General features: G+C 42.8%; 7 protein-coding genes across 9 annotated transcripts; 2 read left to right on the forward strand and 5 right to left on the reverse strand.

Moving 5' to 3' along the window:
* Positions 1–10,901, forward strand: LOC121718681 (histone H3-like). Its single transcript, XM_042103773.1, has 3 exons — positions 1–338; positions 388–403; positions 10,566–10,901. Exons 1-3 carry the CDS (start codon positions 10–12, stop codon positions 10,875–10,877), a joined length of 657 nt encoding a protein of 218 aa, XP_041959707.1. The 5' UTR covers positions 1–9; the 3' UTR covers positions 10,878–10,901.
* Positions 1,128–1,713, reverse strand: LOC121718666 (histone H2B-like). The gene has a single exon (XM_042103758.1). It carries the CDS (start codon positions 1,617–1,619, stop codon positions 1,245–1,247), a length of 375 nt encoding a protein of 124 aa, XP_041959692.1. The 5' UTR covers positions 1,620–1,713; the 3' UTR covers positions 1,128–1,244.
* On the reverse strand, positions 2,647–13,547 carry LOC121718682 (histone H3-like). Its single transcript, XM_042103774.1, has 3 exons — positions 13,210–13,547; positions 13,145–13,160; positions 2,647–2,982 (listed from the first exon to the last, which is right to left on the reverse strand). The coding sequence occupies exons 1-3, from the start codon at positions 13,536–13,538 to the stop codon at positions 2,671–2,673; spliced, it is 657 nt and encodes a 218-aa protein (XP_041959708.1). The 5' UTR covers positions 13,539–13,547; the 3' UTR covers positions 2,647–2,670.
* LOC121718661 (histone H2B-like) lies at positions 11,835–23,541 on the forward strand. 2 transcript variants are annotated; one of them, XM_042103753.1, is made up of 2 exons: positions 11,835–12,235; positions 23,452–23,541. In XM_042103753.1, exons 1-2 carry the CDS (start codon positions 11,929–11,931, stop codon positions 23,490–23,492), a joined length of 348 nt encoding a protein of 115 aa, XP_041959687.1. In that variant the 5' UTR covers positions 11,835–11,928; the 3' UTR covers positions 23,493–23,541. The 2 variants fall into 2 exon arrangements, with proteins under 2 accessions (XP_041959687.1, XP_041959686.1); XM_042103752.1 differs by lacking the exon at positions 23,452–23,541 and having other exon boundaries at positions 11,835–12,399.
* Positions 14,202–14,732, reverse strand: LOC121718659 (histone H2A). The gene has a single exon (XM_042103750.1). The coding sequence runs from the start codon at positions 14,712–14,714 to the stop codon at positions 14,337–14,339; it is 378 nt and encodes a 125-aa protein (XP_041959684.1). The 5' UTR covers positions 14,715–14,732; the 3' UTR covers positions 14,202–14,336.
* Positions 15,898–16,509, reverse strand: LOC121718642 (histone H1-like). The gene has a single exon (XM_042103730.1). It carries the CDS (start codon positions 16,507–16,509, stop codon positions 15,898–15,900), a length of 612 nt encoding a protein of 203 aa, XP_041959664.1.
* LOC121718583 lies at positions 22,246–27,355 on the reverse strand. Of its 2 annotated transcripts, none has more exons than XM_042103634.1 (8): positions 27,044–27,355; positions 25,892–26,762; positions 25,423–25,621; positions 25,048–25,153; positions 24,541–24,776; positions 24,134–24,292; positions 22,786–22,911; positions 22,246–22,513 (listed from the first exon to the last, which is right to left on the reverse strand). In XM_042103634.1, the coding sequence occupies exons 1-8, from the start codon at positions 27,182–27,184 to the stop codon at positions 22,507–22,509; spliced, it is 1,845 nt and encodes a 614-aa protein (XP_041959568.1). In that variant the 5' UTR covers positions 27,185–27,355; the 3' UTR covers positions 22,246–22,506. The 2 variants fall into 2 exon arrangements, with proteins under 2 accessions (XP_041959568.1, XP_041959567.1); XM_042103633.1 differs by having other exon boundaries at positions 22,246–22,629; positions 27,044–27,354.
* Between the last annotated feature and the right edge of the window lie 460 nt (positions 27,356–27,815).

Raw genomic sequence — 27,815 nt, forward strand, 5'->3', positions numbered from 1 at the left:
TACGGAGCAATGGCCAGAACAAAGCAAACTGCCCGCAAATCTACCGGAGGCAAGGCTCCGAGGAAGCAGCTCGCTACCAAGGCTGCGCGTAAAAGCGCACCTGCCACCGGTGGCGTGAAGAAGCCTCACCGTTACAGGCCTGGCACCGTGGCTCTGAGAGAAATCCGTCGTTATCAGAAATCCACTGAGCTGCTGATCCGCAAGCTGCCCTTCCAGCGTCTGGTCAGGGAAATCGCTCAGGATTTCAAGACAGATCTGCGCTTCCAGAGCTCTGCTGTCATGGCTCTTCAGGAGGCTAGCGAGGCTTACCTCGTCGGTCTGTTCGAGGACACAAATCTGTGCGCCATCCACGCCAAGAGAGTCACTATCATGCCCAAGGACATCCAGCTGGCTCGTCGTATCCGTGGGGAGCGTGCTTAAGTGGTTTTGAAGTCAAGAACTAAAAATTCAAAGGCTCTTTTAAGAGCCACCCAAACCTAGAAAAAAAAGCCGGTTTCCACATGTCTTGGTTAAATTGGTTCTTGATTGTTTAGCCTTACTATTCTATTATTTACATGGTTCGGTATTTTCTAATGAGTAGCTGTCGCGTATTGATCGCTAAATGTAATGCTAGTATTGAGCTCTCTTGCCAACACGTGCAAGTTAAACAATCTACACTCTCGGAAGATTCCTCACACATAATGTAGTCATGTCCCTTTTACACGAATATAAGTTTTGGAAGTTTTGGACTTCGTACAGGGCTCCTCTACGACGGGGCCACAAACTCGACATACTGACATTAAACTCGAAATTTCGGGAATGAAGTTGAAATGTCAGGTCGACTTTATTTATTATTGACATTCAACACCAGTTAGTATAGTAGGCTACAGCAAATACACAAATGAGACCAGCACAACACAGCTGCAGGGTTCATAGCTTTTAGTTAACTTGTCATATTCGCCCCTGTGTATACCCGGTCTTAATGTTCCAGCGAATGAGCACAACTATCCTGGCCTGGTCAATGTTTCTCCCACTATCGTGGCGTTTCTCTCCAAACCACACGAGGAGTCCATTCGGTCCCTTGACGGCCGTTTGGAGGATGACGCAGCCGTGGCAAAATATGGACAGACATATATGACATGATGGACATGGACATAAATGCTAATGAATGCAGTGTAGTCTGTTTATATTGGAATTACTTTTCAAAGAGAACGTGGGTGGCTCTTAAAAGAGCCTTTGGATTAAAGCGCGTTCAAAATCCGGCTTTACTTGGAGCTGGTATACTTGGTGACTGCCTTGGTTCCCTCGGACACGGCGTGCTTGGCCAGCTCACCCGGCAGAAGCAGACGCACTGCGGTCTGGATCTCCCTGGAAGAGATGGTGGAGCGCTTGTTGTAGTGAGCCAAGCGAGAAGCCTCTCCAGCAATGCGCTCGAAGATGTCGTTCACGAAGGAGTTCATAATGCCCATGGCCTTGGAAGAGATACCGGTGTCGGGATGGACCTGCTTCAAGACTTTGTACACGTAGATGGCGTAGCTCTCCTTCCTGCTCTTTCTGCGCTTCTTGCCACCCTTGCCGGCGGTCTTTGTCACGGCTTTCTTGGAGCCCTTCTTTGGGGCAGGCTTGGCTGGATCAGGCATGTTGATATCTCGACTGTATGTTCGATAATCTGACGGCCCTCAAATTACCCGGTATATGTATCAAGTTTTATGCAAATAGAGGACTGCGTCATTTAAACACCCAAGGCCAAATTCTCTGTCAATTCCCTCCGAAACCAAAAACCCACACGGTTGGTCGTTTTGAATCGAAGGGGGCAGTGTCGAGAAGGTTAGCACCACCCACAGAAAATCGGTTTACAGTACACCACATCCTTTTGTTTCCTTTCCCTCACTTTTCTTCTGAATGACAGGAATCCTTCGAAATGTATGGAAAATACCAAGTCCCAAAAAATCATTAAGCGTTACAAATAACAATTACAGTTTTTCTCAGTCCCCTTGGACCATTACATAACAATGTATTCGTTAATCAACAAAACTGCAAAAAAAGGGGGGGGGGGGGGGGGGACTCTTCTTTACTGCACTGTGGCTTCTAGGCTACAGCATGCAAAAGGAAATGACAAATTTACAGTAAAATATGAGAAACACTGCTTTACTGTAAAAGTAAATCTTTCTATACATCCTGAGGCTCCTGTCTGTCAAGCCATTTGACAGATTCTGAAAACTAGTTATGACACCAACTTGTTTAAGACTTTAATGGCACACGCGACTTTTCAGCATGCCTTTTAGCCGTTTTGTTTCTGCAGAGGATTTCGTTTGATCATTTGTGAACCCTAAGTTTAGATTTACCTGACGTCGTTCTATAGCGCAGTCATGGGTCGCACTTTATACACACATGAGAGAGTATTATAGCAATTGTTCTGGCACTTCTTTGTTGTTTTCATATTAACACTTTCAAGGCTTTCCCTTGGCTACCACGGGATGAAGACTGCATTATAAGCGTCTCATGAGATGGAAATGCCCCAGTCTCTCAAATAGTACCGTGTCGTTCTCAGGCAACTGCGTGGCAGTGGTTTATGTATAGCCTTTCCATAATTCAGATAACCCTATACATACAGGAACACAACCTTTTTAAGAGAAACTGGGTGGCTCTTAAAAGAGCCGTTGTGTACAAGTCGAGGGAGAGATCTGATCTTTAACCACCAAAACCGTACAGTGTACGACCCTGGCGTTTCAGAGCATAGACGACGTCCATGGCGGTCACGGTCTTTCTCTTGGCGTGCTCGGTGTAAGTGACGGCATCACGAATCACGTTCTCCAGGAAAACCTTCAGCACACCACGGGTCTCCTCGTAGATGAGACCAGAAATACGCTTCACACCACCACGGCGGGCCAGACGCCTGATTGCAGGCTTGGTGATCCCCTGGATGTTATCACGAAGAACTTTGCGGTGACGCTTTGCGCCTCCTTTTCCAAGACCTTTACCTCCTTTACCTCTGCCGGACATCTTTCAAACTTCTTGCGAATGAGAGTTGCACGAATGTGAAGTGGCAATGACTAGCAACTCACATTAATTTACACAGAGAGGACCTTGTTGAAAACTACTAAGCACTGCCCCTTCACTCTCCCTCCTTTTTATGAATGGAGTGTGCGCGGGCATTTAGGCGAATATACGTCACCAACAAACGCCCACATCTGAGCTTCACCCCACCTTACAACGAAACAAAGTAGGAACGACATTGTTACTTTGCACAAGTGGAATGACATTGTTACTTTGCACAAGTGTTTTTTTTTATCACAATTCGACACAGGACAGGCATACATAAACCTTGTGTGGTCTCCAGGTCATACTGACCATTTTTATTTGTTTCTATAAGGGGGGAAACAAACTATACAAGAATAATGTTTTTTTCTGCCTGATGATGGCCTTAACATGTTAATGAAAAAGTAAATAATAAAATATATCCTCAAGCGGAGATTGTCGGGGTCTAAGGCAGAATGAAGGTGGAGGCTATAGTGCCCTCTATGGACCAAATTGTACAACATTTGATGTGCTTCCAGAGAATATAGTATTGACAGAGACTTTCTAATGAGGAGACACAGCACTCAAAAAATCCTCCATTGAAATGCATGGGGTTAGTTTGTAACGCCAATATGGCAGTTGTCTACACATACCCAACCCCTACCTCGGCAAAATAGTCGACATGTGAATACATTGAGCCAATCATGTGTTGTGTTGTGAATGCATTGAGTCAATCATGTGGCGTGTTGTGAAAACATAGTGCCATCATATGTTGTGATCTCACCGCTGGAGCAAGATTAGTGTCGTGAAGCCTTGGCACGCGGATTTCTGCCGAAATAGATGCCCGACAAGTGCCCAAAAAGCGTTGCAATATGGCCGCTGAGTGGAGGGACTTTTGACTAAAAGGACTTTGGGATTGATTGTGCTTACCAAGTTTGAATAGGATCGGACCTTTATAAGAAATTATATAGGCAATACAAACATTATAGGCCATGCATCAAAAGTGAATCTATGCATAACTATAAAATAGGAAAAGCCAATCTGCTAGACTTTGAAGGTGAATTGTACCGAATTTCGTGGGAATTGGACCATGGGTTTAGGAAAGGATAGATTAGTTTCACTAGATTAGTTTTGTGTTTTGAAAATGGCAGAAACATGTGAATGATGGAAACTTGTGTGGCTAGATGTATTCAATGTGGGAACTCTAAAGGAAGAAATGGAAAGAATAATTAGTCAAAAAATCCATACGGTTCTGGAAATATGAGCAAACGTAAATTTGCTTATTATAGCGTCCCCTACAGTCAGAAATGGGTTATGGGTTATCCCCCCCCCCCCCCATGGACAGAATTTTATGACATTTTGTGGGCATACAAAGAATGTCATATCGATTGTCTGAATGTTTGGATAAGATTGGACATTTTGACTTTTTGCAGCGATTGGACAAAATTTCACAAAATTCAGTGTGCCTCCGAAGAATGTTGTATTGATTACATGTACCAAGTTTGGATAAGATTGGACATATTGAAGATATTGACAGCGGCCCCTGTGCACAGAATTTTCCAAAATCCGGTGTCAGTCCAAAGAATGCTGAAATGATTGTGTGTACCAAGTTTGAATAGAATTGGACCTTTACAAGTTAAGATATAGGCAATAGAATCATTATAGGCCATGGCCCAAATGTTAATCGACATGTAACTCAAAACTAGGCGACAAATCAAAAATCGGAAAAAGCCAATTTGTTATAGCCTGGTCCTAAATTTTTTAGGCTTGGTCTGCAGATGATGTGTACCTAATTATGTGGGAATTGGGGCAATGGTCTAGAAGGAGATAGATCACAGACTTTCTAATGAGGAGACACAGCACTCAAATCCTCCATATGCATGGGATTAGTTTGTAATGCCAATATGGCAGTTGTCTACACATACCCCACTCTTAACGCGCCAAAACGTTATGTGAATACATTGAGCCAATCATGTGTTGTATTGTGAATACATTGAGCCAATCATGTGGCGTGTTGTGAAAACATCGTGCCAATCATGTGTTGTGATCTCGCCGCTGGAGCAAGATTGGTGTCGAGATGGCTTGCATATGCACATTTCTGCCGAAACAGATGTCCGATAAGTGCCCAAAAAGCGTTGCAATATGGCTGCCGAGTGGAGGGACTTCCCTAAGAGGACTTTGCCGATACTAATAAAATTAGGCCCATTGTCACCCTTACTCTTTGCTATGATGATTGAGCCGCTCGCCACACTTATTAGAAGTAATAGTAACATCCGTGGCTTAAAGTTGGATACCACTGAACACAAAATGTCACTATTTGCAGACGATATTCTCTTATATATTTTAGATCCCGAGTACTCAGTCCCTCATCTGCTAAATACAGTTAACGAATTTGGTAAATACTCAGGATATAAGATTAATCTTAATAAGTCCAATGCGATTTTTCTGCACATGACACCAACTGAAAAAATGCTTGCTTCGAGTGGATTCAACCCCACTCCAAAAAGTTTTAAGTACCTAGGCATTTTCATTACCCCAGAATTGGATAATTTATTTCTAGAAAACTACACTCTTTGCAGCCCAAATAAGGAACCTAGTTTCATGGATAAAAGAATCCATGATTTCAAGAATCAATGTGGGTGAATATTGAGTCAAAACTTGTCGAACCACTGCCCCTTAGCTCCCTCATATTCATAAATCATTTTGAAAAAATTAAGAACATAGAACATCGACAATTGTTTTACTGTCGCTAACACCTTACAAACTTGGAAAAAGTGTAGAAAGAAAATGGGAATGTCCTTTGTTACTTCTGTCCATTCGCCTATATTTCTGAATCCAGACCTTAGATCTCAAATCACCTTATCTAACACAAGACAGTGGACCAATTTTGGTATAATACAATTTAAAGACATGTTAAATATGGATTTCAAGATTAAATCATTTATGGATTTAAAGCTACAGTTTGAGCTCCCAGACATACTATTCTTTAAGTGCTTACAACTAAGAAGCGTTATCACAGCATTTATTAAAGAAAAACAATTAAGGTTTGAATTATCTGAATTAGAGGAGTTGTTATTTTCTTCAGAAACTTTAAAAGGAAAAAGTAGTATATTTTACAACCTTATGACAAAAGAAGGCCCATCATCATTTGTGGGGTTGAGAAAGATATGGGAGAATGATATAGGGAAAATATTTGACGATGCTGCATGGTTAAATATTTGTAATAACATCCACTTCCCCTTTACAAGCAATAAAATCAAAGAAGCAAATTTCATATTTATCCACAAAACCTATTTAACCCCTTCAAAAATGCATAAAATATCAAAAAATGTTGAGAGTTTTGCAAAAAAAGCCATAGTTACATAGTTACATAGTTAGTTTTCTGATTGCTTAAGCACATTTTTTGTAACTATGGCTTTTTTTTGCAAAACTCTACACACAAATGGCAAAACCTCTCACCCAATCAGCAAAACATTGTAGTTCTCTTGCAAAAGCTAACACACCTTGCTTAAGTCTTCACACCTTCGTAAAAATGGTGTTTTCGTATCTAACAGTAAACACAAGCCATCACAATAGTAAGCACACAATGTGCCAACAACACACTGATGGTATGTATAAAAAACACATCTGGCTTTTGCTTTCTCTGTGCACATGGTAGACTATGTCAGTTTGAGGTCATACTTTTGTCATAGTTCTGTAAACATACAGGGATCCCAACTTCAAGTATTAGTGTTTATTTACACACATCAAAACAAACACAAGTGTGTTTTTCCAAGTCAAAACACAAAATAGCATTTCACTGAGACAAAACAAATCAGTCTACATCGGGTCGTCTCTCTCAAAATTCTGTCTACATCACATGCAATGTCCTAGTCCAAGGCACCGGGAAAAATATATTCTGGAATGACGTATCCAGGCCTGACATGACAATATCCCCACATGTAGACTGTTTTTTTTGTCTGTTTTTTTCTCTTCTCACTCTTCCTGCTCACTCCATCGTACCCATTGTACATTACCTGTGGCTTATTTATAGTGCTTAGGCTGATTGCAAAGTGAACTAATTATCTAAAACAGTTTTCACATGAGAAAGTGTGCCAGAGAGTTGGCAAAATAGTGTAAACTAGATGTACCGCCGAGCGGTACAAAATATGACCGCCGCCCAGTCCAGCACATTTTTTTCACAAAAATAAATCACGTTGAAAGGCCTATATGATTCTGTCTCACTAAATTGCATTATCCACACTCAATTCTCACTGGTATCTGCTAGACAACAAGTACCAAAACATGATTAGTTCATAGATTTCACATGTAAAAGTCATTTTATACAACCCCACCTCCATCTTGCCTGTTCATAATTCTGAGAAATTCTTGAATTGTGTGCATGTGTGCATGTATATGTTTATGTTATGTGTGTGTGTGTGTGTGTGTGTGTGTGTGTCTGTGTGTGCGTGCTTGTGTGTGTGCCTGCGTATGTGCCTGTGCCTGTGCATGCAAGCGTACATATGTCTACTGTGTGAGTATGTGTCATACGTATGATTACTGTGAATGTATGTGTGTGTGAGTGTGTATCTGTTTGTGCACATGTGTGCACATGAAATGGGTTAACATGACCCCTGGAGGCAAACATACGGAAAAAAATGGTCATCCTAGGCCCTACAGTTCTCAAGATATTCACAGAGAACTGTGTCTGCCCTACCCTCCTTTCGGGGGGTCCAGTTCAGTGTGGGGGCTACAGATCAAAACGAAAAATGACGGTTCCATGCTATCCATGTGGAGGTACATGCCCACCAAGTTTCGTGTACCCCGGTCTTTCAGTGTCCCGGGAATCATTGACGGAAATGTGGGCATGCGAAAAAGAAAAAAAATAAAAAAAAAAATCTCTAACCCCACATGGATAGCATGGAACCATCGTTTTTCGTTTTGATCTGTAGCCCCCCCGCTGGACTGGACCCCCGAAAGGAGGGTAGGGCAGACACAGTTTTCTGTGAATATCTCGAAAACCGTAGGGTTTAGGAGGACCATTTTTTTTTTGTATGTTGATCTCAAGGGGCCATGTCAACCCATTCCATAAACACTCATTTCATGTATAGCGCCACCTAGTTAAACACGAAAAAGTAAAAATGAGGTGTTGTAATTGAAGGTATCTGTGACCTAACATAGTCAAAACTGCACGTAATTGGAAGTGTAGGATCATTATGACACCCTCTGTATGCACGCCAAGTTTTGTGGAATTCCGTTCATGGGGGGCCACACAATAAATTAATTTATGTTACTATACACCAACTGGCCTGTAGGTGGCCGGAGACATTTTTCTGTGAATATCTCGAGAACCGTAGGGCCTAGGAGGTCCACCTTTTTTGTGTATGTTGGTCTTAAGGGGCATGTCAACCCATCCCATTACCACTTATTTCATGTATAGCGCCACCTAGTTAAAAATTAAAAAGCAAAAAATTAGGTGTTTTCATCACAATATCTCTGGCTGACATGGTCAAAACTGCACGAAATTGAAAGTGTAGGATCATTATGACACCCTCCGAATGCATGCCAAGTTTTGTGAACTTTCGTTCATGGGGGGCCTTACAATAAAATAATGTATGTGTACATTTAGTGACCGTACACCAACAAGGATTCCCAGGACACTGAAAGACCGGGGTACACGAAACTTGGTGGGCATGTAACCCCACATGGATAGCATGGAACCATCGTTTTTTGTTTTGATCTATAGCCCCCCTGCTGTACTGGACCCCCCGAAAGGAGGGTAGGGCAGACACAGTTTTCTGTGAATATCTTGAGAACTGTAGGGCCTAGGATGACCAATTTTTTTCCGTATGTTTGCCTCCAGGGGTCATGTTAACCCATTCCATGTGCACACATGTGCATAAACAGATACACATGCACACACATACATTCACAGTAATCATACGTATGACACATACTCACACAGTAGACATATGTACGCATGCATGCACAGGCACAGGCACATACGCAGGCACACACACAAGCACGCACACACAGACACACACACACACACACACACACACACATAACATAAACATATACATGCACACATGCACACAATTCAAGAATTTCTCAGAATTATGAACAGGCAAGATGGGGGTGGGGTTGTATAAAATCAATTTTACATGTGAAATCTATGAACTAATCATGTTTTGGTACTTGTTGTCTAGCAGATACCAGTGAGAATTGAGTGTGGATAATGCAATTTAGTGAGACAGTTAGAATCATATAGGCCTTTCAGCGTGATTTATTTTTGTGGAAAAAATGTGCTGGACTGGGCGGCAGTCATATTTTCTACCGCTCTGCGGTACATCTAGTTATTCTTTCCATTTCTTCCTTTAGAGTTCCCACATTGAATACATCTAGCCACACAAGTTTCCATCATTCACATGTTTCTGCCATTTTCAAAACACAAAACTAATCTAGTGAAACTAATCTATCCTTCCCTAAACCCATGGTCCAATTCCCACGAAATACGGTTCAAAGTCTAGCAGATTGGCTTTTCCTATTTTATAGTTATGCATAGATTCACTTTTGATGCATGGCCTATAATGTTTGTATTGCCTATATAATTTCTTATAAAGGTCCGATCCTATTCAAACTTGGTAAGCACAATCAATCCCAAAGTCCTTTTAGTCAAAAGTCCCTCCACTCAGCGGCCATATTGCAACGCTTTTTGGGCACTTGTCGGGCATCTATTTCGGCAGAAATCCGCGTGCCAAGGCTTCACGACACTAATCTTGCTCCAGCGGTGAGATCACAACATATGATGGCACTATGTTTTCACAACACGCCACATGATTGACTCAATGCATTCACAACACAACACATGATTGGCTCAATGTATTCACATGTCGACTATTTTGCCGAGGTAGGGGTTGGGTATGTGTAGACAACTGCCATATTGGCGTTACAAACTAACCCCATGCATTTCAATGGAGGATTTTTTGAGTGCTGTGTCTCCTCATTAGAAAGTCTCTGTCAATACTATATTCTCTGGAAGCACATCAAATGTTGTACAATTTGGTCCATAGAGGGCACTATAGCCTCCACCTTCATTCTGCCTTAGACCCCGACAATCTCCGCTTGAGGATATATTTTATTATTTACTTTTTCATTAACATGTTAAGGCCATCATCAGGCAGAAAAAAACATTATTCTTGTATAGTTTGTTTCCCCCCTTATAGAAACAAATAAAAATGGTCAGTATGACCTGGAGACCACACAAGGTTTATGTATGCCTGTCCTGTGTCGAATTGTGATAAAAAAAAACACTTGTGCAAAGTAACAATGTCATTCCACTTGTGCAAAGTAACAATGTCGTTCCTACTTTGTTTCGTTGTAAGGTGGGGTGAAGCTCAGATGTGGGCGTTTGTTGGTGACGTATATTCGCCTAAATGCCCGCGCACACTCCATTCATAAAAAGGAGGGAGAGTGAAGGGGCAGTGCTTAGTAGTTTTCAACAAGGTCCTCTCTGTGTAAATTAATGTGAGTTGCTAGTCATTGCCACTTCACATTCGTGCAACTCTCATTCGCAAGAAGTTTGAAAGATGTCCGGCAGAGGTAAAGGAGGTAAAGGTCTTGGAAAAGGAGGCGCAAAGCGTCACCGCAAAGTTCTTCGTGATAACATCCAGGGGATCACCAAGCCTGCAATCAGGCGTCTGGCCCGCCGTGGTGGTGTGAAGCGTATTTCTGGTCTCATCTACGAGGAGACCCGTGGTGTGCTGAAGGTTTTCCTGGAGAACGTGATTCGTGATGCCGTCACTTACACCGAGCACGCCAAGAGAAAGACCGTGACCGCCATGGACGTCGTCTATGCTCTGAAACGCCAGGGTCGTACACTGTACGGTTTTGGTGGTTAAAGATCAGATCTCTCCCTCGACTTGTACACAACGGCTCTTTTAAGAGCCACCCAGTTTCTCTTAAAAAGGTTGTGTTCCTGTATGTATAGGGTTATCTGAATTATGGAAAGGCTATACATAAACCACTGCCACGCAGTTGCCTGAGAACGACACGGTACTATTTGAGAGACTGGGGCATTTCCATCTCATGAGACGCTTATAATGCAGTCTTCATCCCGTGGTAGCCAAGGGAAAGCCTTGAAAGTGTTAATATGAAAACAACAAAGAAGTGCCAGAACAATTGCTATAATACTCTCTCATGTGTGTATAAAGTGCGACCCATGACTGCGCTATAGAACGACGTCAGGTAAATCTAAACTTAGGGTTCACAAATGATCAAACGAAATCCTCTGCAGAAACAAAACGGCTAAAAGGCATGCTGAAAAGTCGCGTGTGCCATTAAAGTCTTAAACAAGTTGGTGTCATAACTAGTTTTCAGAATCTGTCAAATGGCTTGACAGACAGGAGCCTCAGGATGTATAGAAAGATTTACTTTTACAGTAAAGCAGTGTTTCTCATATTTTACTGTAAATTTGTCATTTCCTTTTGCATGCTGTAGCCTAGAAGCCACAGTGCAGTAAAGAAGAGTCCCCCCCCCCCCCCCCCCTTTTTTTGCAGTTTTGTTGATTAACGAATACATTGTTATGTAATGGTCCAAGGGGACTGAGAAAAACTGTAATTGTTATTTGTAACGCTTAATGATTTTTTGGGACTTGGTATTTTCCATACATTTCGAAGGATTCCTGTCATTCAGAAGAAAAGTGAGGGAAAGGAAACAAAAGGATGTGGTGTACTGTAAACCGATTTTCTGTGGGTGGTGCTAACCTTCTCGACACTGCCCCCTTCGATTCAAAACGACCAACCGTGTGGGTTTTTGGTTTCGGAGGGAATTGACAGAGAATTTGGCCTTGGGTGTTTAAATGACGCAGTCCTCTATTTGCATAAAACTTGATACATATACCGGGTAATTTGAGGGCCGTCAGATTATCGAACATACAGTCGAGATATCAACATGCCTGATCCAGCCAAGCCTGCCCCAAAGAAGGGCTCCAAGAAAGCCGTGACAAAGACCGCCGGCAAGGGTGGCAAGAAGCGCAGAAAGAGCAGGAAGGAGAGCTACGCCATCTACGTGTACAAAGTCTTGAAGCAGGTCCATCCCGACACCGGTATCTCTTCCAAGGCCATGGGCATTATGAACTCCTTCGTGAACGACATCTTCGAGCGCATTGCTGGAGAGGCTTCTCGCTTGGCTCACTACAACAAGCGCTCCACCATCTCTTCCAGGGAGATCCAGACCGCAGTGCGTCTGCTTCTGCCGGGTGAGCTGGCCAAGCACGCCGTGTCCGAGGGAACCAAGGCAGTCACCAAGTATACCAGCTCCAAGTAAAGCCGGATTTTGAACGCGCTTTAATCCAAAGGCTCTTTTAAGAGCCACCCACGTTCTCTTTGAAAAGTAATTCCAATATAAACAGACTACACTGCATTCATTAGCATTTATGTCCATGTCCATCATGTCATATATGTCTGTCCATATTTTGCCACGGCTGCGTCATCCTCCAAACGGCCGTCAAGGGACCGAATGGACTCCTCGTGTGGTTTGGAGAGAAACGCCACGATAGTGGGAGAAACATTGACCAGGCCAGGATAGTTGTGCTCATTCGCTGGAACATTAAGACCGGGTATACACAGGGGCGAATATGACAAGTTAACTAAAAGCTATGAACCCTGCAGCTGTGTTGTGCTGGTCTCATTTGTGTATTTGCTGTAGCCTACTATACTAACTGGTGTTGAATGTCAATAATAAATAAAGTCGACCTGACATTTCAACTTCATTCCCGAAATTTCGAGTTTAATGTCAGTATGTCGAGTTTGTGGCCCCGTCGTAGAGGAGCCCTGTACGAAGTCCAAAACTTCCAAAACTTATATTCGTGTAAAAGGGACATGACTACATTATGTGTGAGGAATCTTCCGAGAGTGTAGATTGTTTAACTTGCACGTGTTGGCAAGAGAGCTCAATACTAGCATTACATTTAGCGATCAATACGCGACAGCTACTCATTAGAAAATACCGAACCATGTAAATAATAGAATAGTAAGGCTAAACAATCAAGAACCAATTTAACCAAGACATGTGGAAACCGGCTTTTTTTTCTAGGTTTGGGTGGCTCTTAAAAGAGCCTTTGAATTTTTAGTTCTTGACTTCAAAACCACTTAAGCACGCTCCCCACGGATACGACGAGCCAGCTGGATGTCCTTGGGCATGATAGTGACTCTCTTGGCGTGGATGGCGCACAGATTTGTGTCCTCGAACAGACCGACGAGGTAAGCCTCGCTAGCCTCCTGAAGAGCCATGACAGCAGAGCTCTGGAAGCGCAGATCTGTCTTGAAATCCTGAGCGATTTCCCTGACCAGACGCTGGAAGGGCAGCTTGCGGATCAGCAGCTCAGTGGATTTCTGATAACGACGGATTTCTCTCAGAGCCACGGTGCCAGGCCTGTAACGGTGAGGCTTCTTCACGCCACCGGTGGCAGGTGCGCTTTTACGCGCAGCCTTGGTAGCGAGCTGCTTCCTCGGAGCCTTGCCTCCGGTAGATTTGCGGGCAGTTTGCTTTGTTCTGGCCATTGCTCCGTATTCTTCGGAATTGAACAGTATGAACACAACGGCAGAACTTGGGTATATAAGGCCTACGGTCTCAGCCTGCCCCCCTGTCTACGTCAGGTTGTTGGTCTCCGCTGATTGGTCATCCGAGTGCCGCCTGAAATTCAAAATACAAAGCCCACCCTCGTAATGGCCTATATCATTGTGTTGATTGACTATTCATAAAACCTCTTAAATTTAAAGGACAAATAAAAGAAATATACTGAAACATTCCATCGGTCAGTGCATATAGCCTGTTATAGAAACAATTACATCAATCAATTAACCTGTTAGTCAAGTCCAAACACAAATATGAACTAAGGTAGCTTGTATTTGCTACGTTAAAGCCTAAAAGAACTGCTTGTTTATGAACCCAAACTACCATTGATGTGCCTTACTTTTTATATATCATTGAGGGAATACGTTACAAGACTGCGTTTCACCTGCAATCACCTTGAACTATAAGGGCCCAGGAATATCTCGCAGCCTTTCATGATTAACTAAGAGTCCGGAATGATAAATGAAAGGAGAACAGTTTACATTCTTCAACCGGACATTTGTCTTATCAGTTACTTAAGTGCCGACATTTTATTGGGGTAAGAGTGGTCAAGTATTGACAGGAAAATGAGCGTCTTTACTCATTTTTTATTTGGGTGAATACATATTTTCGACGTTACAGAAAACACGTTAACGGCGAAGGTAGCTTGGAATTATTATTTTTTTGTATGGGTATTTGGGTGGCTCTTAAAAGAGCCTTTGTTTCTGAAACTTAGGGGAGCAGGTTTACTTGGACTTCTCAGTCTTCTTGGGCAGCAGCACAGCCTGGATGTTAGGCAGCACACCACCCTGAGCGATGGTCACTCCGCCGAGCAGTTTGTTCAACTCCTCGTCGTTACGCACAGCCAGCTGCAAATGGCGCGGAATAATACGAGTCTTCTTGTTGTCACGGGCAGCGTTGCCGGCCAACTCCAGGATCTCAGCAGTCAGGTACTCGAGCACAGCAGCCAAGTAGACCGGTGCACCAGCGCCGACACGCTGAGCATAGTTGCCTTTACGCAGCAGCCTATGCACACGGCCCACGGGGAACTGAAGTCCAGCCCTGGAAGAACGAGTCTTGGCCTTTGCTCTGGCCTTGCCGCCGGTTTTGCCTCTACCGCTCATTTTTCAGTAGGTGTTGAGAGTTCGTCTGAATACTCAAATGCTGAGTGGTGGAAAGGCATGTCTTATTATGCCACACCAGCGCGGTGCTACTCCGTGCCTCAGTGGATGAGAACAAAATGGTGAGAGCCAATCAACGTGTAGTTCGTTGCGTGACATCACTTTGAAATCTATTTGGCGCGCATAACACTTCCACCTTCCTTTTAGCCCAGCAGCTCAATCACAAATAAAGTTAACGCATGGCATAGTAGAGAAGTAATATCCTAGGTAAAGTTACAGCGAAGTTTCCAGAGGTTCAACTTAATACCCAGTAAACCAACGAGGCTTCCTGAGATACACATTTGGCACTGGTACTGGCTATTCCAATGTAACAAGCTGAAATTGTTGTATTGCAAGGTTTTGGATACTCTGTTTCATGTTTGGATGCACCTGTTGCATTAGATAGAAGTCATGTTGTGTTACCGTAATACATTACCTAATATGTATTTTAAAATTGCATACACAACCCATTAGGCATAGGGGTAAGATGAGCCACTCCTTTTTCTAGGAAACCGTAAACACGTCGTATAATGTGGCAGCATTTTACGGAAGAGGGAATCATTCCTTACAATCTGTGGAAAGGTACAGCACATGACAAATGTGTTAAAAAAAAAAACGTGTAAAATATTCGTTTTGCTCTCCAAGTGGATTCCATTCATGTCTGGAGTTAGGGTTATTTAGAGAAAACGTGAATAGAACATTCAGATGCATTACCCCTCAATGGGTGCCCTCATAATCTATGCTGAGGGCTACACAAAATCATAAATGTTACCGTGGCTTGTTGTGAGAAGCATTTTCTTTCAAAATTGTGGTTGCGGGGTTAGATGGGCCACCCAGGCTGGGGTAAGTTGAAATAACTAGTACATTAGTGAATTGCCTACACACTAGGCTACTTGATATCACTCGCTTTGGTTTATATATCCCTGTCGGATAGCTTCTACACTCATTCATTTGCTCCATGACGCAGTAGGGGTTTTGTGAGCTATGGTGAACAAATGCAGGAGCTGAGTATGATTGTGTATTCGCAAACAGAATTCGTTCTGCCTACCAGCAGGCACTAACGGAATAAAAGCATTCAGAGAGCCTTTGGGTGGCTCTTAAAAGAGCCGTTTGTACAAATGGTGAAAAAGACAGAATGCGCAAACATTTACTTCTTCTTGGGTGCAGCCTTTTTGGGTTTGGCAGCTTTAGGCTTAGCCGCTTTGGGTTTCGCTGCCTTTGCTTTCTTAGGGCTCTTCGCTGCCTTCTTGGGGGCAGCGGGCTTCTTTGCTTTCTTCGGGCTCTTCGTTGCCTTTTTCGGTGTGGCGGGCTTCTTGGCTGCTTTCTTCGGAGACTTTTTGGCGGCCGCGGGCTTCTTGGCTGCTGCCTTCTTGGGCTTCTTTGCCGCGGCAGGTTTCTTCGCTGCAGGCTTTTTGGCTTTAGGAGCTGCCTTCTTTACCGGCTTCTTTTCCACTGCCTGTTTCTTGTTCAGCTTGAACGAGCCGGACGCGCCGGTCCCTTTAGTCTGAACCAGAGTTCCCTTGGTGACCAAACTCTTGATGGCCAGTTTGACACGAGCGTTGTTCTTCTCCACATCGTACCCACCAGCCGCCAGGGCTTTCTTCAGCGCAGCCAGAGAGACTCCTTTCTTCTCTTTGGAAGCAGAGATGGCCTTGACGACGAGCTCGCCCACACTTGGGCCAGTTTTCTTGGGTCGGGGCGCCTTCTTCTTGGGGGCCTTTGCTGGGGCCGCAGCGGGGGCTGGAGCTGTTTCTGCCATTGTATCGTTTAGGTTTCACGCACAGACTACTCAAGGGATCGGAGAGAGTTAATGACTGCTAAAGCCGGTGGGCAGGACTTAAAATTAACATGAGAACCATTTAGTCTCAGCAGAGTGAGAGCTGTCCCGGCCTTTCTGTGGCGAAGAGATCACTTGTGTTTTCTTTACACACTTCTTTGTAAGAAATATGAGTAACGACACGACATTTACCAACAAGACGATGTCTGTTGTGAAGAGCACAGCCTGCACGTCAAAAAGAATATATGGGGGCTTTGATCGCCCTTTATCACTTTTGAAACAAACTGAGAACGTCGGACCTCTAGGTGGAGAGGTTGCAGTCAGTCTAAGTTTTGTGAGGAAATCATGCACATAATAATAGTAAAACCGCGTAATACGTCGACAAAGAAGTGCCTGAGACCAAGACATGAGTCTTTATCACTGATTTTACGTGTTAAAATGTGTTTTTTGCGAAGGTGTACTTTCCAATCGGGAGCTTTATGGACACTGCGAAACACAATCCACAAACACGAAACACACGCATACATACCACATAGGTCTAAATATTATAGGACCAATTTATGGGAAACATACGTGATGTGGCGATATTTGTTAATTTTGCTTATGCAGACATATGACCAAGACTGAATTACAATAGAATAGCCTATATGTTTCTAACACACTGGCTTAGACTATTCTTTGGACTGCCAATATGCCCTGTTGTGGGGAGCACATTGTACAGTTGCGTTTTGCCTGTTTATTACGAGTAGGCAATATATTCATCGGGTTTAGATAACATCTTGTACCATCTCTCCTGGACCCAAAGTAACTCTTTCGTTGCCGTCCTTTTCCTCCTCCTACTTCTTCACATCCACGTCGTATTCTTCATTCTCCTCTAATTCTTACTCTTCTCACTCTTCCTGCTCCCTCCATTGTACCCATTGTAAATTACATGTGCCTTATTTATAGTGCTTAGGCTGATTGCAAAGTGAACTAATTATCTAAAACAGCTTTCACATGAGAAAGTGTGCCAGAGAGTTGGCAAAATAGTGTAAATAATAGCCATGCATGTGTATAGATTTGCTAGGAGTGTGTTGATCATTTGAAAATTGAGTGTAAAGCAGTGAGTTGTGTTTACAGTTCCGCAAAACGAGCTGTGCAGTGGATTGTGCCTACAGATGTGCAAAGTGTGTGTTACAAAATTGCCAACTGAGTGCAAAGCAGTGTTTGTGCTTTTAGTTTTGTGAACTCAGTGAGTGGTTTTGCTATAAGTATTAATAGTTTTAGAAATTGTGCTATAAGAATCACGGTTGTGTTTAAGCATTCAGAAAAAAACTGTAACTTATTCTGACAACCATGAGGCTCCTTGACTTTGTTAACACATCTGAATACAAAACACAAATTTTGCTATTTTTTTTATAACAATTTGAGTGTTAACTTTAGAACACCCATGTGTATTTCTGGTCAAAAATGACCGGCCATTAGAAATGAATGGCTGAGAAAATGGTCAGTGTATAAAATAGAGTCCAGGCACATACTTATTGATCAGATGGACTGTATATGTGCTTCAGTACATTAAAACGCACACACAAACACACCCTCTTTGCTTCTATGCCAGCGCCCACTGGAACCTCCAATTAATCTTTCCCTTTCTGACTTGTATGAGCTCAGGTCAGTGAGGCCTGTAGGCCATACATAGCAAATGGTATAGCAAAAAGTACAAAACTGTTCATTTTAAATAGAATACAAGTTTATAAAGGTCACAACACACTTAGATGGAGTGATGTAACGGAATATGTTACAAATTACATTTTAGGGCATGTATTCTGTATTCTGTAACTGATTACATTTTAAAAGTATTCTTCCCAACACTGACTATCATATGCATTTGTCATGTATACAGACCTTACTGTCCTGTATTGACCCTAGGCAGATGGGTCAGGCCCTTGAGTCGTGGATCTGCTCGAGGTTTCTTCCTATATGTATCTCCAATTACAAACTCCATCCACTTCCTCATAAAAGCTTGTGTTCCTATAGGGTAATTTGAATTACGAAAGCTATAAGCTTGGGGCAGCCGCTCTTCGGTCTTGTAACCGGAGGGTTGCAGTTTCGAACCCCGACTAAGAAGCGGCTGAAGGGGCCCTTGATCAAGGCACCTAACCCCTCACTGCTCCCCGAGCGCCGCTGTTGTAGCAGGCAGCTCACTGCGTCGGGATTAGTGTGTGCTGAGTGTTTCACTAATTCACGGATTGGTATAAATGCAGAGACCAAATTTCCCTCACGGAATCAAAAGAGTATCTACTTATACTTAAATAGAGGTACTTTTTATCCAGAAGAAATTTACAGTTTTTCTCAATAGCTAAAACACGATTTCTGAAACCTTGCTTTGTTTTGTTAAAACATTAAACAGAAAACCTCATCTTCAAGCACTATTTACAAAACATCTGACTCTTTGTAAAAATCAAATCATAAACAAAGAGAACAAAATGATAGTATCAAGCGGTCAGTAAGCAATAGGCCTACACCAAAAAATAGAGTATAGTTTTCAGGGAGAGGTACAAAAATCAAAACAAATAGATCAGAAATTACTACTTTGCTTTGCTCTTTGCATTTTTTTGTTCTTCCTCCTTGTACTCCTATTTTTACAGAAGGCTACTGTACCCTGCATCTCACAAACTTATCCTTCGATTCTTGTTCTTTGTTGATATGAACCTGTCAAAATCTATTGAACATTCAGTACTGTGAACAAATGGAAAGCACAATGTTCAGGGCCACACAATTTGTTGATTCTACAGTATACAACACACTCAGGGATGGGCACAAATACATCAAAATGTATTTCCAAATAAAATACCAAATACCCACCTTAAAAATGTATCAAAATAAGCTACAAAATACAGCAGCTAAAAAATATATCAAAATAAAATACTGTATTTTTGTAATTTCAAATACTACAAAATACTTTTCTAAAAGCCTTGTTTGTCTATCCCTTCACTTGTACACTACCTGAAAAAACATCATCACTGTCTTTCCATTCATTTTGAAATGTTCTTGTAAGATCCTACTAAAAAGCAAATTGCACGGGCCTTCTGATAATATTGCAACATTGAACGTAGGCTATGTGATCGCTCGAAATGTTTAAAATGCAGAACTAATTCTAACACATTTAGTGGCTAGGCAGAGGCACCAATAGTGATGAAAAGTTTAAGAGTGAACAGAACATTCGGCATGGCTTTGAGTATTTTGTGCTGCTCTGATAGTCCACTTCTATTGACTGTCAGTCTACTGTTTTTGAGTTTGGAGATGTATGTTTTGCAGAGACAGGCTAGGAATGCCGACTCCACAACTGTTGCACTTCCCAGCCAGTTGGTATAATAGATTGCCCACTATGAATCGGTGACAATAACTCAAAGGCAAACAATCCAAATGGATGACTTATTTAGAAATGTAAACTAGGTAGCATTTTAACCTTTTAAGTTATTTAACACCATCATTACCACACGTATGGTGAGTTTCATCACAGTTGAATAATTTTGTAAACACCTGAAACTGGTGTATGCACAACCTCTATCAATGTAAATACAAAAAAAGTAAAAATAAATAATAAAAAATCAGGTCGTCACATTAATTCCATCAAATCAGTTAAGGCTAGAAGCCAATTATTATGACACTATCATTTCTTATTTAAAATGTTCAAAATTGAAAATGTCCTTGTTTGAGGTATATTGTCAAGTTACCATAGCACTGAAATATTTTACAGGTCAGAGAACATAGACAGATTTAAAGTCTAGAAAAAAAAAACGTATAACAGAAACTTAATTACTTACTGCCCGTTTTGCCTCCTGCCAAGTAGGGCAGCAACAAAGGTTCTCCACTCTGGTCGATTCTGGGCTGTTTTCTGGACACCTTCCCATGCCGGGCTCACAGATTTAATTTCCTCTTCTACCGTGCGCCGCCAGGTGTTCTTGGGTCGTCTTCTCTTTCTTCTCCCTTCAGGTGTCCAGCGGAGGGCTATTCTTGGGATGCTGTCCTGCTCTCTTCTCAGAACATGTCCAATCCAGTTCCAGCGCCTCTTTGTTATAATACTATCCATGCTGTCTTGTTGGCATCTAGTCAGTAGATCTTCGTTGGATATCTTATTGGGCCAAAAATTTCGACATATCCTTCGTAGACTTTTTGTGTCGAAGACTCACAGTTGACACAGGTCGCTTGTTGTCATCCTCCAGCATTCTGCTCAATACAGGAGGGAGGATAGCACACAACTCTGATATATCCTCAGTTTTGTCTTTGTTCTATATTGCTGTGACTTCCATGTGTTGTTCAACATTCTGAACACATTCCTGGCTTTATTGATTCTGTTTTTTATGTCATTGTGTGCACCCCATCAAATCTTACAGTACTGCCAAGGTAGGTGAACTCCTTTGTTGTTGTTAGAGCTTCTCCGTACACAAGGATTGGTGGTGGATCTGAGACGTTTATAGTGCCATCACCTCCTTTATTTATTTTCAGGCCAACTTGCAAAGTGTGCAAAGCAGCCGAGACTTGATGTCTTCTCTTGCATGTGTTGGTGAGTGTGTGAGACTAGAGCTAAATCGTCAACAAAATCCAGGTCTTCTAACATTGAGAAGTGGGTCCATCTTATGCCTCTTCCTTTTTCTTCTGTTGTGCGACGCATCACCCAGTCTATAACGATGTTAAAGATCAGTGCTGACATCACACATACTTCTTTGACTCTTGATGAGGTCGAGTATGTGCTGTGGTGTGGGATTCCATACATCCTTAAGATGTTCCAGAGGCCTTCACGATGTATGCTATCGAATGCCTTTTCAAAGTCGACAAAATTAGATGTATAATTGCCTCTGCCATTCTGGGCATTGCACTATAATATTCTGCAGTGCAAATATCTGGTCAATGCATCCCCTTCCCTTACGGATACATGCCTGTTCATTCCTGAGCACGCTTGTCAACTCTGGCTTTCCTTCGCACTGCTTTGTTGGTCTCTTAATGGCTGATGAAAAACAAAATTAAGACTTTGAAGTGGCCTAGTCAAAGTCCTGACCTGAATCGTATTGAGATGCTGTGGCAAGAACTTAAAAAGGCAGTTCATGCTCAAACCCTCCACTGTGGCTGAATTACAACAATTCTGCAAAGATTGGGCCCCTAAAATTCCTCCACAGCACTGTAAAAGACTCATTGCAAGTTATCGCAAACGTTTGATTGCAATTGTTGCTGCTAAGGGTGGCCCAACCAGTTATTAGGGCAATCACTTTTTCACACAGGGCCATGGTGATTTCCTCTAATAATAACTACCTTCATTTAAAAACTGCATTTTGTGTTTACTTGTGTTATCTTTTACTAATATTTAAATTGGTTTGCTCTGAAACATTTAAGTGTGACAAACATGCAAACAAATAAGAAATCAGGAAGGGGCAAACACTCACAGTGGTGTGAACACTTTCACACCACTGTAGCTCCGCTCACAAATTCTCGTTGTTTATAATCACCTCTGAGTCTGTGTCAGGATTCATTACACCATTCATTGAACTTGACCTGTTTGCCCTCTCTTACCTCACTTCCAGTTATTGGTTTATAGATGCAGAATTATTTTCTCAAAATTGTCTCACAATATGTTGTTTCTAGTCTAGTTAGAATGTTTTGTAAGACTGCTATGCACGCTACATGTGCAAAACAGTGGCAAAGTTTATTATTAACGATGTTGAGCGAAATGAGACAGACAAATACACTTTGTTCCCCTTTATTTTTAACTTGTTTCAGAAAAATGAAACTGAAAGATGTGAAAAAGAAACAAAATACAAATTAGGCCTATGTAAAAATAGATGTTTGAATGCTGCAGCTGGTTGGGGGCTGTAGAGCTGCTTGAGAGTGAATGAGAGCAAACTGGAATGGGAGGAGGAGCTTGGTCTTGCTGGAATGCTGCTGGTGGGCTTCTGCTGGTCTAGATGATCCTTTGTTGATGCCAGAAGTCCTTCTTAATTTGGATCAGCGACTATGTAGGGATGGTGTATTGCTTAAGGCACATTTTTAAAAATGTTACGGTTTGTGTGTAGACCAGTATTCATTATTGCATTCTTTCAGCTTTGATGTTCACTTCAATGAATATTTCTGGGGGTGGGGGGGTGGACAAAAGGACACATTACTAAGACATTTCCTTCTGGATTCTCTGAGGTTAAATGATAATAAGTAGAGATGTTGGCCAATTTTTGACAATGATAGATAAATGCTATGTGTTAATGGTGTCCTCTAGTGGTTTGCACCCACTTTTTTTGGCATTTGTTGATGACGTCCCTGACAGTGCCTTGATCTCTCTGAGGGGCGAACCTGTCCACCATCTTGATAAGGTCAGGATGGGAAGCCAAGAATGCCAGCGTGTTACGGGCATGGGTCCTGTTTTAGACACAAACAATACATAAACACCGATTTATTTACAATCAATTAATAATGACAGCATTAAAACAACATTTTGATGTTTTTTATATGTTAAATTAACATTCAAAATATGTTTGATGCCACAATGTTTTTTCATAGGCAGAACTGCCTGTTTTTATTTCATCACAAGAGGGTGTGAGGCAGATTCTCTGTTTATGACAGTGGAGTAGAATCATTTGACCGACATCACACGCTTGGCACTTTAGCTGAATACACTTGAAGTGGCTAGGCGAGACATCACTTATTGCAGAGACCATTTAAACCTACGCCAAAACAGCTAGTATTATGCCCATTTTTATGTGTAAAAGCTATAACGCTGAAACAATGCTTATTGAATGCTTATTATTTGCATTATTGAATGTTTGAATGTCCTTGAATTTCCCCTGGGGATCAATAAAGTATATATCTATCTATCTATCTATCTATCTATCTATCTATCTATCTATCTATCAAGAATGATTGCTTTCCAGCTTTCATTGTAATGCTTATGTCTTTCAGTGTCTTGTCCCTATTCTACGCGCGTTTCTTGTGTTAAGTGATGGGAAGTGGCAGTGACTACGCATGTCCAAATCATATGGCATATACAGCAGGGCCAAGCCGTTACATGACTGGTTAGCTGTTTGATTTGTCGTCTTTTTTTTTTATTTATTTGTTTTTATTTCAGTTTCGATACTCTTTTTGTAAGTATTCAGGTTATGTAATGAACACCTAGACATTTGAACATCGCCACAGTCTCTCCCTGCGTTTGTGTTATAATTTTGATCCAGTGGTGACATAACCTTAGAGCATCAGCCCATTTTTAAAGTACCTGCAGGCATGCCATTGGACAACAGGTTTTTCGAATTGGCATGTTTTGTACGGGCACTGCCCTAGTTGATTTACAATCACTACATGGACCAACATATTGTATAACATACTGTATAATGCACTGTGCAATATGTACAGTGCAAAACATAGTGTTTTCTGAATATAACATATGTTACTACCTCTTCATTGTGTTTTCAATACAATGAAATTGTATAAATTGGTAAAAATACAATTTCAAATCCACGGCACTGACAGATAATTCTATGTAGTATTGATATATGACATGACATAACTTTTGGATACCACATAATAAATTGATTGTTAGGTTCGGTTGGCTGAATTGTTATTTATAAACAAGAAGTAGCACTCCCACCTGACTTCCTGTGCACTGTCGAGGGCCAGACAGCTGATGGAGTGGATAAAGCGGTCAGTCAGGTTCTTTTTGCCAGACAAGACGCGGGATGCCCCCATGACCTCTGCCAGTCTCTCCAGGAACTGTGCAGTGGTCTTCCTCACGGCCGCATTACGGTGTCTAAGAAGCAGAGAACCATTGAGACAAACCAAGAGAAACACAGAGCCAGAGAATGAGTAAGTCAGAGAACCAGACCAGACAAAGAACCATATAACCTGGAGAGCCATGTGTGAAACCAGGTGAAACAGAGATCTAGGTAACAGTTGTTGAGGACTAGTAGAACCATTAGTATCAGCAGTATCACAGAGAACCAATAAACTTCAGGAAGTCTGAAGTAAAGGCTCATCAGGGTTCTCTGTCCCCCTCACCTGAGCCCTGTGTTGATGAGGGCGTTCATGCTGCGAGAGGGGGTAACGTTGAGCACCATGTACCCCAGTGCCAGCTCCATGTCCTCCCTGATGAAGCCGCTGGCCTCTCCAGCTTTCGGCAGCAGTGTCTGGGCTGTGCCCTCGGCCTCTGTGTCCATGCCTCGCCCCAGGTGAGCGTGCAGGTGGGCCAGGGTCACCATGGCAGCGCGGGAAACCATCGAGCGCAAGTTCTTCACCTGGGTGTGTGGAGAAAGGTAGAATGACAAAATGTTGCAAGCCGTCTCAAAAATACATAGAACACTAGGAAAGTTTGTTACAATGGTGTTCTCATACTGTCTATAAAAATGAGTCCCAGGCCCAACATGCATACATTATAGAGGCACCAAGACGAGTAAGCTTATTGAAACTGTGCAGTATAACTGAGTCATCTGAATACATATTCTCGGGCCTGAAACAGAACAAATGCAACATGAGCTCTAGCTTGTTTTCCAGCAGAGAGCCTCTGACCTCGCAGTAGACAGCCAGACACACATCATGCAGCCTGGGCAGCAGCACCTCAGCGTGGTGTTGGGACAGAGACCTGATGGAGATCAGGGCCTCGATCTTCTGCTGCCTGCAGAAACAACAACACACACAATTTAGAGGAGCATATGACTTTAGCAGTCTATCTTCAGCTTAGCTCTAAAGTGTAAAGACCTTGCATAGGGTAGACTGACTTCAATTAAAGACACTCTGAACACAAATATGTCATTTGCATGTATCTTAGCTGAAAACCTATAATTTGTCTCAAGTAAATATGTTAAAGTAGCTTATCATAGCCAATAGCCTATAATTTGTATAGAGTTAATGTGTTAGCCTAGCCTATTTTAGCTATACTCCCACCAGTCATCGTCTCTGAGCAGCCTGAAGGCCTGCAGGATGGCCTCCTCGGGACAGGACACAGGGGGCAGTTTGGCCAGCTCAGGGAGCTCCCTGATCTGCTGGGTGTTGCTTGTTAGCTTCTCTATCACTCTCTTCTTCTTCACCTCCTTACACTCCCTCACTTCCTCCTTCCCTGCCAGACACTCGCCTGACTTTTGCTCTGGGAGGTCAAAGGTCAAATCTGTTTGTCTCTATACACTACCATGGCAAATTATGCTATGCACTGATGTTTAAGTATTGTTAAGTTGTCAAGACTGTATAAGATGGTCTGCATGTGCTCCATGGGTCTGCACTCATGCGTTATAAAGTTTGATTTGTAGATCCTATTCTTGTGTTGCAACCAAAGCTATATCAGACAATACGATCAGTGTGTGTGAGTGAGTGTGTGTGTAAGAGGGGTTAGGGATATGTATCTAACTTCACTGCTCACCTGTCACAGCAGTGGCCACACTAACTGAAGCCGTCTTCTTGAGGCGGGGTAGTCTACTTACGAACCGTCTCTGATTGGTTGCCTGGTGTTTGGCTGTCTCTGGTGGGGAGGGGACAGCATGGGCAATGGGTGGAGTGGGGGTGTTGAGGAAGGGCAGAGCGCGCAGTGCGGACGGGGTCCTGAGGTCCACAGGGCTGAGGCTGCTCGTAGAACTGCTTGCGCGGTCTGAAGCGCTGGCATTGCCACTGAGGACACTGTTACAGCGGAGACTGGCGAGTCTGATCTCCTCAGCAACATGTAGGGCCTCCAGTCGGAGGTTCTCAGGGTGGACGTTTAGGGGTTCCAGCACACACCCCATGTTCTGGTGACTGCTGGTTTTCAGGCCAACATCTTGGACAGTTTTGATGCAGCGCCTGGCCTTGATCTTCTTCGGCTCGTTGTTCTGACTTTCACCCGTTGCCTTGGCAATGACAGGTGGAGCAGGTGCCATACTGCCATTGGCAACGCCACTCGGGGCTCTGTCGTGATGGAGTGGCATCAGTGGGTGAGCGCAATCAAGGCCAGTCAAATTCCTCCTTCCTACGGGATGCGGAGCACCTCCTTGCGGAATTGCAGAGAGCCGTCTGTCACCTAGCCACAACTGGACCGGGTCCTGGCCCTGGGCAAGCGCAGGCAAGGAGGGGAATGAGCCACCGGACTGCTGGTGCTGGGCGTGTGCCGGGGTGATGGGGGGCAACAGCTCATGCTGACCAGACGCTACACCGGCTCTGAGTGGCTGGAGAGAGCCGCAGAGCATTGTGGGATTGTGGTCTGGCAGAATCACAGGCACAAGATGAGGATGGAGATGTGGGTGAAGCAGCTGATGATGACACTGCAGACAGGGAGGAGGAAACATGTCAAACATGGCCACCACCTGCACCCAACACCACAAACAGACATTTGCACACACACAGTTCCGTATGTGAACCTAATATGAAAGTTACTATAAGTAACTTAGCCCATGGTATGATTTCTATAATTAATTAACAGCCAGATTGCGCATAAGCTGTATTTGTATTGGCCTCAGGGAATATGGGCTATTCAATTTACATACCGGCAGTAGCTTAGGCTATATTGTACTAGGCCTACTATTCGATTTTATAGGGAACTCACACATGCCGGGAAGCAGGTCTGGGAGCCAGTGTACTGCATCCGCTCCAGGTTTTCCCTCAGGAGCTGCTGCATTATGCGTTTCATCTCCTGGTTTTGGGCATGGAGTCTATCCAACTCCTCTTTAAGGCTTTGGGAATCCATAGACCTGAAAATATCCAATTCACTGACTGAAGCTAGATTTCAAATTTGTGATGATAATGGGCCGAAGTTAAACGTCCTGAACTTAAAATATAATATGGTTTTAAATTAGGAAAATTACGATTTGAAAGATATATATTCGAATATAATCGAAACAGAAAAACAAGCGTGTAGGCTATATCTAACTGAGAAGTTGCAACAAGTGAAGCAAAGCAGTATTTTGGCGGAGAATGACAGCTACGCTATTGTGAACTCACCATTATGACGCGTAACGAGTTCCATAAGCCTCGAGGTCACAATCGCCTCTGTCTATTCATGGGTTTCATCAGGTCCCTTTCCACAGGTGTATTAATCAAGCAACATGCAGTCTGCATTGATAATTAAGGTGTTTGATTTTATACACCTGTGGAATAGGACCTGATGAAACCCATTAATAAAGTAACCAATAAACATCAGTAAATGCAACCTTATGTAGTCTTCTTAGGCTACCTTAGGCTTGATAGCAAGCAAATTAGTCAGTATCAATTAATTGATAGTTACAGGCCTATAACCTTGATTTGAGTTCAGTGAGTGATTATTGTGCTAAACCGCTAAATTAAGGACTAGCCTATGCTGTGATATTATTTCACTCCAA

Source organism: Alosa sapidissima, chromosome 9 (genome assembly GCF_018492685.1).
Source record: "Alosa sapidissima isolate fAloSap1 chromosome 9, fAloSap1.pri, whole genome shotgun sequence".
Lineage (NCBI taxonomy): Eukaryota > Metazoa > Chordata > Actinopteri > Clupeiformes > Clupeidae > Alosa > Alosa sapidissima.